At 44.0% G+C, this 12,521-nt stretch overlaps 1 protein-coding gene across 4 annotated transcripts in view; it reads left to right on the top strand.

The window, feature by feature from the left end:
* The first annotated feature begins 2,616 nt into the window (after window positions 1–2,616).
* Window positions 2,617–12,521, top strand: part of dock8 (dedicator of cytokinesis 8) — a 51,492-nt gene continuing 41,587 nt past the window's right edge. For 2 of the 4 annotated variants that reach the window (XM_068704229.1, XM_068704228.1), the window contains exons 1-2: window positions 2,617–2,838; window positions 10,201–10,300. In XM_068704229.1, the coding sequence (XP_068560330.1) occupies window positions 2,786–2,838; window positions 10,201–10,300 (153 nt within the window). In that variant the 5' untranslated portion in view covers window positions 2,617–2,785. Of the gene's footprint in view, window positions 2,839–7,371; window positions 7,540–10,200; window positions 10,301–12,179; window positions 12,449–12,521 lie in introns of those variants that run through there. The other 2 variants (XM_068704230.1, XM_068704231.1) reach the window with 2 other exon arrangements.

Genomic DNA, 12,521 nt, shown 5'->3' with positions numbered 1-12,521 from the left:
ATAGTACATAGCATAAAAAGTACAAATTATAAACATTGTTATAATAATATTGCAATGAAAATAAATGTATATGAAAATATGGCAGGTATATTATACTGGACGTTAGATTGTGGCATGCATGATACGGTGGCTCCTGCATGTAAACGCTTAAATTCCAACACAATTGTTTTTCTTGCTGATATTTAACAGACAAAAGAGACTAAAAGGTTTTAAGAAACGTATAATGTCCTTTGAGGAACAATGTAAATACGTTAATTTTGAGAGTGCCTGTTCAAGTCATGTTTGAAAAGTAGGCTAAGGGAAGTGTAAACTCACAGCCTCTCTATCAATTATTCAAAATGTTACAACAGGGCATTCTTCAACCTGCTGCCGGGATAAGCAGTGGAAAACAGAGCAAAGAATGGACATTACAACTGAAGCATAATGATTGCAATTTCTTAAAACTATTTTAACTAGCCTAGCTCATTCAGCCATCAAATGATGCTTACTTGTTAAATAAAAAAGTATATTTTCCTAACACTGTTTTCACTGCAGGAGTTCAGCCTTTCATAGCAAGTTAAACACACGTGTAACCAATAATATAAATTATTATATCTTATAGATGTGGATATTACAGGCCTGTCACAGGACACCCTTCTGAGATCACGCAGAAGATTGTTGTGACAAAGGCTTGTTGTGCAATGCCTGAATGGGTAGTGGTGGGAAATGGCTCCTTTTAACTTCCTACAAGATAATATATTTTAAGAAGAACAAAGTCAAAGTTTCTGTACAAGTTCATCGCTGCACAGCAAAATAATACAAACAGCAAGAAGAAGGGACAGATCGGTTGCAGTTGGTGCAAGAACAAGGAGAAAACTGACAATCAAGATAAGAAGCTGTTTTATTTCAAACTTGTGGAATAATGTTGTTAGACCGCTATTCATGCTGACAACTCTACGGATGCTGTTTCCTGTCCAACTGGCTTTAAACCACAGCACGTGAGTGAATTCCGCCTGCTGAGATCTGGTTTGACTGCACCATTGGGCCCCCAGGTAGTGGCCCTGTCTGTTAGTTAGGGATGCTGTGACTTAAAGCCCAAACTGTGATAACGATGAGACGATGACATCGCTGGGTAGAAAGCTCCCGTCGGGTCCCTGTGCCAGAAGGACATGCAAATGTGAAACAGCAAACACATAATAAAACAGGAAGCTCTCAATGATGAGTGCATTGACTCTGAAATTGGTGGTTCCCCTTTAAAGTCCTCCTCCACTCTAAAATGTATTTTGCTTTTTGTAACTTCACTTCTGTCTGAGCTTCACTGTGCAGAATGATGTGTGTGCAGAGACACTAACAGTTTTCACATGTATCTGTTGAAGTTTCTCTTTACTCACATTGAATCTGAGTCTAAGACTCAGCAATTCAGGAATTATATTACTCTGTTGTGGTTTACAGTATATAAAGGATAGTTGAAAACTGTGTCAACATTTAACAGTTCAGGAACCACATGCTTTACTTTGGTTATTCATTTTACAGTTAACGTTACTAACTATCTCATGTTCATAGATAGATAGATAGATAGATATATAGATAGATAGATCTATTTATATAATGTATAGCGATAGATAGATAGATAGATAGATAGATAGATAGATAGATAAATAGATAGAGAGAGAGATAGATAGATATATTTATATAATGTATAGAGATAGATAGATAGATAGATAGATAGACAGACAGACAGATAGATAGATAGATAGATAGATAGATAGACAGACAGACAGACAGACAGACAGACAGACAGACAGACAGACAGACAGACAGATAGATAGATAGATAGACAGACAGACAGACAGACAGACAGACAGACAGACAGATAGATAGATAGATATTTTCCTTCAAAAGACAAATAAGACTGCAGCTTTTATTTGAAGGAGCACATTGATTGTGAGGAACAAAACATTTTAAGTATTCTCACGTTTAAAAACACCAACAGAGGCCTCCTATATCCTGCATATGCCACACGTTTTGTTCAGCAAGATAATCTTCGCAAATGAACACCACTTTCAAATTTTTTAAGCGTAAATGCAATCAGCAGAAGTAAAAACAAACTAATTATTTTACTAACTAAAATTCACGAGCATTGTATTTGCAAACGTAGTTTATGACAGTTATGGGAACAAAATGCTAAAATCTCTTCAGGCATCTAACGCTCTTTGATTTTCAGGCAAGGGAACTAACTAATTTTCTGGTTTTAGGACTCATTCCAGCAGCATTCTATTAGAAGAGCTTTTAACGAGGTAACTCTATTTTTTTATATATATATTTGCTTGCAGGGTATAAACAAAATATGTCTTGAATCTTGATTTTACGTAAAATGTGTAACAACTATTAATTACTATTAACGTCACTCAACATAAACTGGATAAAGGGAGAGAGAGGGAGCGAGAGGTAGAGAGAGAGGGAAGAAAACTGAGACTGCTTGTAAACACAAAAGCTTATGTCGGCAGCGAGGGAGCGCGCGCGTTTCATCCAGATTGTCCCATCATCCCCTCCCACCCCTCGCGCCTCTCTCTCTTTCTCTGTGGCGCGCGCGCGCTCTCTCTCCTCTCTCTCTCTCTCTCCACGGGATGGCTCAAATCAAATGCGGAAGTTGACACCCAGGAAAGCCGCCACAACCAAGATGAGTGTTGACATGACAGTTGAGCTGTAGCGGGGAGACGTAGCGGCGCGTCGGTGACAGCGAGGCGGAGAAAAACCGCAGGAAACACCGAAGCCAACGCCGCTGAACTGGACTTCAGACTCGCTCATGGCTTCTCTGAACAGCGCAGAGCGACGGGCTTTCGCTCTGAAAATCAACAGGTAAAAAGTGTCCCGTGGGTTAAGCTGCGGTTGTTTTGGTATCAGGTTTAGTTTAAGGAGTGGATGCGAACTCGTGTTGCCTCCCATGAGGGACGGGAGGGTGGTGGTGGTGGTGGTGGGGGGGGGGCTCCGTCTTGACAGTTGGAGAGGATTCAACAACGGAGCAGGCAGCCACATGTTATGAATGTTAATGCTGCAGGTTAGTTTAAAAAGACACCCTGAGGGATAAAAAAACAACTTTTTTTCCAACTTTCTCACAAGAAGTATTACAGGACATGGCTAACTGCTGTTTATAGTGACTATAGCCACGTGATCAGTCATTTACACTCAATGCTGAAGCTTCTGCATTGACAAATCTGTATTTCGCCAGTATCATTTCCTCCCCACGAGGATGCTGACTCCCTATTTATGGTGTCCAATATGATCATTTCCTGTGGTTGGTGTGTGTGTGTGTGTGTGTGTGTGTGTGTGTGTGTGTGTGTGTGTGTGTGTGTGTGTGTGTGTGTGTGTGAGGTCTGAGGTCTGACTGGCCCTTTAGAGCTGCTGTACATGAGGAGGGATGTGGTCATAGTTCCTGCTGTGACACTGGCCAGGTGTGGAGGAAGTATGCACATGGAAGTCTATTGTGTACCTTGCCTCCACTGTAGTGCGACTCATTTAAACAAATACACTTCTCCTTCCTATGGTTAGCAGCGCATTGCATGTACTGTATGGGCCTACTGTAAAGCTGCTCCCGGGCCAACAGAGTGAGTACTTGATGAACATGTTGTGTGTGTGTGTGTGTGATCTTGCAGCAGTTTAACCTTATTCACTTTGTAGATGTAGATGTGGGGGTTTGTTGTGGTCAGACTTTGAGGTGGTGGATGGAGTCATTTATTTTCATATCCACCAGTAGTGTTTTAATCCCCTTTGATCCTCTCTTTAAAGCACTCAAAACAAAAAATCAGTTTCCTTGTTTCTGCAGCTGTAGCATCTAAACCTTTGTAACTTAAGTGACAACAAATATTCGTAAAATATTTTCTGACGTTATGGAATGTAATGAATCACTACTGACGCAAAAGTCATGCAACATGTCTCCGAAAGTGATTTAAAGTCGAGCAGCGAGTAGCGATTTTCTCAAATTATCGATCAATCTGCTAATTATTTTCTTGATTCGTCGTCAAAGTGACGTCTTAGGATTTTTGTGAGTGTGAAATCCACCATCCACCATCCACCACCACAGTGAATGTACTGTTCCCTTGTTGCCAACAGCCAGGAGAAATCACGGATCCGTGCTGTGCAGAGCTGAGCTCAGCTGCTGAGGGACCTTGGGTCGCAGTCTGAACCCAGTGATGAGCCAGCAGAGGGGCTGCTTGATAGATGCTGCAGCAGAGCGCAGGGGGGGGGGGGGGTGGGGGGGGGGGGTTGTGGAACATGTGTTTGCAAAGTGTTAAACAGCCAGCGAGCGATGATGCAAGAGACAATTCATACTCGTTGATGGTGATTTCTCAAACTGTTGCTGTAGTGAGGAAACTGTTGGTTCATTTTATATTGACACAGCAACCTTTTGAATATCATGCAGTATTCAACTATCTGAAAATAACAGCATTTCTTGTCATTTTGTGGTGTTGTAATGTTACAGCACATGTTAGGCAGGCAGCATAATGTCAATGCCTTTTGGAAATGGACTCTGACTCTAAGGTGGGTCATTATAGGTAGTGTAAGCTGTACACAAATAGAGCAGACAATCAGTATTTTGATATGCGTGTGATTTAGTTTAAGCATCCTTTGACTTAGTCGTGTTAGAGGACAGTTGAAAGGTGAGACAATATGAGGGGGGAGAGAGAGGAGGGATGATAAAGGTCTCATGACCAGACCCGCTGACATGGTGATTACTCGCTCAGCGTCTTAAAACACCTCGGCCAATAGGACGCCCCGATATATGTGTACGTCGTAGAAACCGTGACGCAACACGCATTGGTCGAACAAACTGCAGACTTAGTTTACGAAGTGAACCAACCTAAATAAAGCCAGACACAAAGAAACCGCTCTGACAAAGAGGGACAGTGTTGCAGGCTGGAAAACCTCTTAACAAACTAATGCATCTTATATTCGTGGATTTGTTATTTCAGGGTTAAATTAATAAGGAACGTTCTTATGTCCACCGTAGCTTTTCTATATGAGCAGTTCCTCTCTCGATCGCTCTTATCAGGATGGAGTGTGAAGGAAATCCTGCACACTGTGGACGCTGCAGTGTGTCGCTCTCCGTGTTTCACTTCTCTCTTTTTTTTTTTTCTTCTTCATGGCAGTTTTAAATCAGGAAACGTCCGTTTCTTAATAAGCGCTTGCAAAGAGGAATGGAAAAGAGGTGTGAGAATATGACAGTGAGAAATTGAAAACATGATGGTGGGTAGCGCGGCGTTAGTAGATCGAAGGGAGCGGAACACTTGATGATGTTACTTACTAGCATATGGTAACAGGTGTGGGGACAGCTGTGGACGTGGGGCCGCCGTCGCTCAACCCTCCTTTAGCGGCAGGCGGAGCCGGCTTGAGTTACATCTGTATTTCCTGTGGGCTCTGCTTAATGACATCTGTTAACCCTCGTGGCTGTTGGTGGGCCTTTTGAGTGAAGGGGTGGGTAGGGGGAAAGAAACCTTTTTTAGATAAAGGACTTGCCCTGTTCTAGTTAAAGCACTTAAACTCTACTAGGAGTTCTGTTTTAAAGTCACTTTTCTTTCTGTCTTTGGAGCCAAATGAGTGCTGTGTTTATGCGTGCCTCCCCTCTGACAGGAAGCCGAAGTCGTGATGATGCTGATAGCAGCGAGACCCATTAAGTCTGGAGACATACGATAGCATGAGACACACAGTGGGGGCATCCCTTCGGTCCGCTTCCCTGCTCTTGTCATGGACACCACACACCACCTTTCCTGTGTTTCTTTTTGGCTCAGCAATTTAGGCTATAACATGCAAGCTGTAGGGAGCCACCCACTCTTGACTTGATAATAATGATGATAATAGCGGACTGCCTGGGTGAGCACCATGCCTGGTGGGAGTGAATACAGATAATCATGAGTAAGATTATAGATTTGGCTATCTGAGGAGGAGGAGGAGGGGTTAGGGTTAGGGTTAGTATTAATCAGAAATGTAGCCACGAGAAGCATCGCAACTGCAGTTTTAGAGCAGGATTCAATCTGAGGAATGCTTGGCCAGAAATGCTGACAGGAACACACCATATGCACACACAGCAAGTGCAGGCCTGCCATAGACAGCATGACGTGACAAATAAAGGGGCCAGCCTCTTTCTATAGGGAGGGCACGATAAACAGCTCTTCAGCATGCTGCAATGCAACTCCACCGTCAAACGGAACATAAAACAGCTGTTTGGCAGCTGGCGATATTCACGTTAAATGACTCCTCAGCTTGAGGTCGAACGGCATCACTGACAGATTAGAGGTGTGTTTGATAGCTCATAAAGAGTTGAAGTAATGCAGTCACTCACAAACGCTATTTCATTTGGATTAATGGTGGAAACATTTTCGTGGCCTTTTGGCCTTTCTCTCATTCTTTGAATAAGATAAAGTGTCTCTTCTATGCACCGTGATGTAATTAGCGCAGTGTGACAGCGGACATAAGGTCTGTGGTTATGACAACATCACCGCCATCGATCTGTGGAGGAAACTATAATAACGTGTTAGAGTAACCAGACCAGGAATATATGAATAGTCTACCTCCAACGTACCTTTTGTTGTGTAGTAATGAATGATATAAGTGATCATCCAAAGATGTTCAACTCGATTCATCAATAGTTATCGTAGTCATAGTCATGCTGTAGTAATTGATGTGCCTGATATGAGTTATGATATACTTTTACAAAGTTGTTTTTTCTAACAAAGAAGAGATTAGTGCCAAAAGTAGAGCCTGATGTTTCATCAGCCCTGATTTATAGCTTCATCAGTGTTGATTTATAGCTTCATCAGTGCTGATTACCTGTTCTAATTACGTCTCGTGAAAAAAAGACAACACATTTCTGGCATCAGGCTTTTGTGATCAGCTTGGAGGATGCTCTCTTTATATCAATTCAAATGTCCGATCCCAACGAGGGAGCTTTTATTGACATTGGCTTTATCTCAGGGCCTCGAAGCATGTTGTGACATTCAGTATGTTTACACGCACACAGGAAACCAGGTTATCCAGAGACATCAGCTGACCCTGGTGGCTAGCATGGTTAAGTATGATCTAGCATGGTTAAGTATGATCTGAATTCAGATTCTTATTACTGTGCTGTGGGTGTTCAGCTTAGCCTTTCATTTTGAGAGAGAGAGAGAGAGAGAGAGAGAGAGAGAGAGAGAGAGAGAGAGAGAGAGAGAGAGAGAGAGAGAGAGAGAGAGAGAGAGAGAGAGAGAGAGAGAGAGAGAGAGAGAGAGAGACTGCTCATGTGTTATTTGAGGACAACATCATCACACTGAAAGAGTGGTGTTGATGAATATGCCTCTCGGGGGGGAATGCCAGTACGGTCATTGTCAGAGAGCTGAGGCCCTGTGACCCGATGAGGCAAACGAACCACAGAAGCTGCTCTCAACTTCAATAACAGCTGTTTTTACAGACGTGATTAGAACAAGATGGAGTTTCTATGCTTCACCGAGCCTTTCCTCTTCAGTGTCCGTGACCTTTCGTCCACCAATGGCCGTGGTCTCTGCGTCCTCTCAGCTAAAAGCTTTGCAGGTATTGTTGACGTTCAAATATTTGATCCATGACAAGAATTCGTGACATGTTCAGGCTTGGTGGTTTCACACAAAAAAAAAGAATTCATTATCGGGACGTCGCTTGATGACACAAGCTGCTTCTGCTATAATTTCACCAAAATCCAAAGCTCTGCTTTTTGTCTTCCTGACAAAAGCAGCTTTGGGTTTTATGTAACAGAGGATGCCAAGACAGGGGCCCATTAAAGAGAATGACAGATGCTGTGTGCTGTGACAAGCCGTGTGTCTGCTAGCAGTATGAAATAATGTCTGCTAGCGAGAGCTGACTACTGTTTTACTTGCCTGGTATTTTTATAGACAGATCCTGAATGTGTGTCAGGGTTTGCAAGTAAGCGGGCGAGAGTGTGAATGTGTGTAAGTGCAAAAATCACTGACACGAAGTGTAAGTTTGGTAATAGTATGGGTTGGTTATGGCTTTGTCTCCCCAGTGGCAATGAAAGCTACAGAGGGAGGGCACTACGGTAGTGGTGAAGTGGCTGTGGGCTCAGTCGGCACACAGGGTAGGGCATGTTTCTTTTGAAGTCAAGTTATGAGACGCTTTTACGTGATTTAAACGGCCTCGGGTACAAGCTCAATACACTCGTCTGCCCTCAAACAAGAAAAGGCTTTCTCGCTTGCAGCCGTAGATATAAAACATCACATGAATCGGAGCACACAGGAGATGTCTGAGGCAGAAGTCATAACTCCGGCCTGTCAACTGCTCCTCTCCAGACGCCTGTGCTGCGGTGAGGCAGTGAGGTCTGTCGTTCCTTGTGTTGACCTGAAGCTTTCTGGAGCTTTAGTTTCTTAACTACAGGCCCCCCCCCCCCCTTTTAAGCTCCACAGACTTATGTGATTTGACACATTGCATTACAAGGAGTTGCTCAGCACATTCCTTTTGAGACATTAGTGTAAAAAAAAAAAAAAAGTGGGCGTTTTTCAAGAGAGTTGAGGTTGTTGATGTGCAGGTGAAAGGTGGGCTGCGTATGTGAGAGCCCTCAGCAACCAATACGTGCCGCTCCAATAAACCTGCTCAGTGTTTGTACTGAGCGGCCTTCAGGTGTTTGTGCAGTAAATACCCCCCCACACCCCCCCCCCCCCCCCCCCCCGCTTCAGTCTGCAGTCTGCTCTATGAGTCATTTAAGGGTTAAGTATTCGGTACGTTGAGGACAATGTACAGAAGGTGAACAGTGCCACAAGTTAGAGTTGCGTAACAGAACTGTTGTTGCAAGTGATAAAAGAGTAAAAGTTGATAATGTAGCCACTGGGCCAAACACACCTCTGTGTGTGTTCATAGCAGGCTTATGTGTGATGTAATATGCTTCACCAGATTAGTTTTTATTTCATGAATTTACTTTCATTCTGACATCGTTGTGGGTGTTTTTAAATGACATAATTGAAGTAAAATTGCCGCACTGCTGGACTTTGCTCTTTGTGTAAATTTGTACACTGCTGTCCCACCCATGCTTCAACCTTTCCTGGCATACAGTTATTGCACTGACTCAGCATGTTTTGCAATTGACAGGAGGGGGGGGGGGGGGGGGGGGGGGGCGCGGGAAAGTGTTGCCAGACTCGGAGTGCCACTCTCCGATTTCAACTGTTATCGATCAGAAACGCACGTGAAAAATGTAAAGCCGGAAGGCGACCTGCTTCGGTGATTGGGTGTTGCTGCAGAACATTAAGCTCTATTTGTTTTCAGATGTTTGCACAGAGCTCACAGACTTGCTTCATGACTCTGCAGCTTCAGTGCTTTTGACATGCTGGCAGCCCTCCATTGCACTGGCGTTTATTGGTTTGTGGTGGTAATTAGTAACAGGGCTGTCGTAACAATGGCTGCGGGGACTCGATTAACTCGTGAGATTTACCGCAGGGGGAGCAGTCGGGAATGTGACCCATTTACTTAAGTCTCTGCCCTCTAACTCTCCCCTGTGTGGCAATGTTACAGCACACTGTTTTGATATGAGGGATTTTATTTATTTTTTTTTTGCTTGTGCGCACAAAACTGGCCTTTCATCGTTGAACCGCGGAGAATAAAGCAGTCGTTGTGCAGTTATAGGGCTCAAATGATATGGTAGCTTAATTGCAAAGGAATAGAGTCGCGTAGAGATGAAATGTGGGCAACAAATTGGGACACTAGCTTTGTTCTCGTCCTCCTCCTGTTCTTTTGCAGAGGGCTACAGGCACACACACACACACACCATCTCCAACAGCCCAATATATTTGAATACTACTCCATTCCTATGTCATGTTGATTTCCTGCTCAGTCTGACCCTTAAATCAGAACACCCTATTTACTCCAGTGCCAGCCAGACAAAGCCGTTACACAGCCAGCAGAGATGCGCTTCTGCAGAGAGCAAACAATCGTTTGAATGGAATCACCATGACTGACCGATTTCAAACTAATCCTGAGTAGGAACAGTGGTGGAGTTGCTGTTGCAGCTCTCGTTAAGATACACCGTGTGCATGCGTGTTGGTGGAATAGTACAAAAAAGCTATGAGGTCGTAGATATTTCCATGTCCGTTTCTTTAGAAATATTAAATCAAACAGCCCACGGATATGATATAATAGTGTTGTAAATCTGGTCCTCTCCCTCCTGAACACGAAACCTTATGAATCTCCATGTTTTTCCATGTTTTGTTCCAGGCACTCTTCTGCAGAGATCAGACGAAACTTCAGCGGGACCTACAGCTCTCAACACAGCCGATCCAACTCCAACGCGTCGGCCGCGGTGTGCCTGAATGTGGTGAGCCGCCCTCTATGAAAAGAAAGAACTTTAGTCATTTTCACCCGGCAGGTATTTGTCACCCGGATGTATACATTTCGTTTATTCACAGCCACCGAGAAAAGAAGCACTACGAGTCATTTGCCTCTTGTGCCGCAGGAGGCAAAGTGTTAGAAAGGAAAGTAAGCAATGGGGAGAATTTATTTTGCCTAAATGTGAAAAAGCAGCAAACTTTGAAAATGACAAATGTCTTTTTTTTTTTTTTTTTTTTTATGTACATAGTTACTCATCCAACTGTCTAACATGTAGAGTGGGTTTAAGAAGGTAAGCAGACTAAAGACGCAAAACTGTTACAATACAATGCTGCTCCATTTAATACTAGTGATGTGATGCTAGTTGATGAGACATTCTGTGACTTGGAGGTCAGCGCTGTGGTTTCCTCTAATACTGTCCTCACACAGCTTTAGTGTTGACGCTTACACCACCAAAGGGCTAGAAGCAAATCTTCTTCACATCCACTTTACCGTCATTAGTGCTGAGACAGTCTGACTCGGCGCGCTGTGTAGTCTCCAAGATTATAATTTCAATCATAGACATTTCTGCCACAACGTAAGACAAAAAAACAACAACATTTGTCTGCATTTCTACAAAAGAGCTGAGTTTATTTTATTTCTTCGTCTCACAATAGATGAGATGAGGACTTAGTCGTGGCTTAAAGATGGGCTGACACTGCCTGTAACCTAGCGCCTCTTAGTTTCTGCAGAGATTTCTATAATGAACGCCGTTAGACGGGTTGTTTTCTTGCCTCTTCGGTTGAAGCCCAGCAGACAGTCGTTGAGTGATTCCCGCTCTCTCGATGCACAGTAATCCTTTGCAGGGATTTGTTCCCACTGCTCTGCTAGTCTCTCAGTGGTACCCTCTGAACCTCTGTCTCTGCCTCCCAGATTCATCTCTTCTTCTGTCAGTCTTCCTGCCTTTCTTTTCTATTCCTGTCTTTCCCTCACATTTCTCCTCTCTCTCTCTCTCTCTCTGTCTCTCTCTCTCTCTCTCTCTCTCTCTCTCTCTCTCTCTCTCTCTCTCTCTCTCTCTCTCTCTCTCTCTCTCTGCCGCCCTACATCTCTCTCATTTTGAAGTTTCCTAAAGCTCTCAGGCGCTCAAGTCTCCTGACATATCTGTGCGCATGGCTAACTGAGCCGAGGCCCTCTTGATACTTAACCAGTGGATGATCCTTGAGCTCGTCAGCTGACGGGGCTCCGAGGAGGAGTACTTGGACCGTCCATCCCCATCCCGGCCTGTGGCATGCAACCCCGGTTAATCTCTAACCTGCTTGGGATGTGGGTCAGTGCCTTGGCTACCGACGGGCACTGGACGGGGCCTGCTTACCTTGCAGCTTACACAGGCAAATCTTTAATATGGCTGGATTTGGGATGCGGGAGAGCGGTTTTAATACTATAATCTCCGGGATGATAGTTTCCCATTATTCAGCAGTCGCGTCTAGCACACGGGTGAGGGAGCGATGTTGGTTGAGAGGAGGGAGGGAGGGAGGGAGGGAGGGAGGGAGGATCACTTTGTCGATTATCATAATTCTCCCTCTCTATTACTCTCCTTCTATTTTTAGTGCCTAAATATGAGGAATGTCGACTAATCGGTGTTGTCGGTTTCATATACAAATTGAGAGATTAAGAAGAAAAGCCGCATGTGTGCTGCTCCTTTTGTACGCGTGCATAAGCAGCATACACGTGTGTGTGTGTGTGTGTGTGTGTGTGTGTGTGTGTGTGTCCTGTCTGTTGAAACACCGGTTGATGGAGGGACGCCTTGCTCGATGTCACTTCCTCTAATGTCTTGCGGTCTCCACTGCAAGAAGCTTTGCCTCGAACTGCTGTCAAAACTTCTTGTAGGTTCAAACAGTCAAGGCTCAACTTCTACTTAAAGCTGTAAACACTTCTTCCTCTTTTTGGTAACGCCGATTGTTTCCTCCCAGATCTCCCGGAGTTCTCAGCTTCTAGGAATATGAGCATCAATTTAAAGAGGATCCGTGCTCTGCGTTGTGACTCAGTTTCAACAAAAAGCAGCAGCAGTAGGTGCACACTGTAGGTTCCCATTTCCGGAGAGCGCCATTTTGTTCGCTTCCTTTTTTTTTTTTTGGTTCAGTTTTCAGATTTGCGCAGGGTAAGTCTCCAATCTCCTTATGACCGCGGCTGCCGTTTAGAGATACTTGAGAACGAGATTATTGATAAAGTTG

The sequence above is a fragment of the Cebidichthys violaceus genome, unplaced genomic scaffold (assembly GCF_023349555.1).
Source record: "Cebidichthys violaceus isolate CVI_PGR_0920_01 unplaced genomic scaffold, fCebVio1.0.p SCAF_9, whole genome shotgun sequence".
Classification (NCBI taxonomy): Eukaryota; Metazoa; Chordata; class Actinopteri; order Perciformes; family Stichaeidae; genus Cebidichthys; species Cebidichthys violaceus.
Note: the sequence above shows the minus strand (reverse complement) of the source record. Positions and strands in the feature narration are given on the sequence as shown.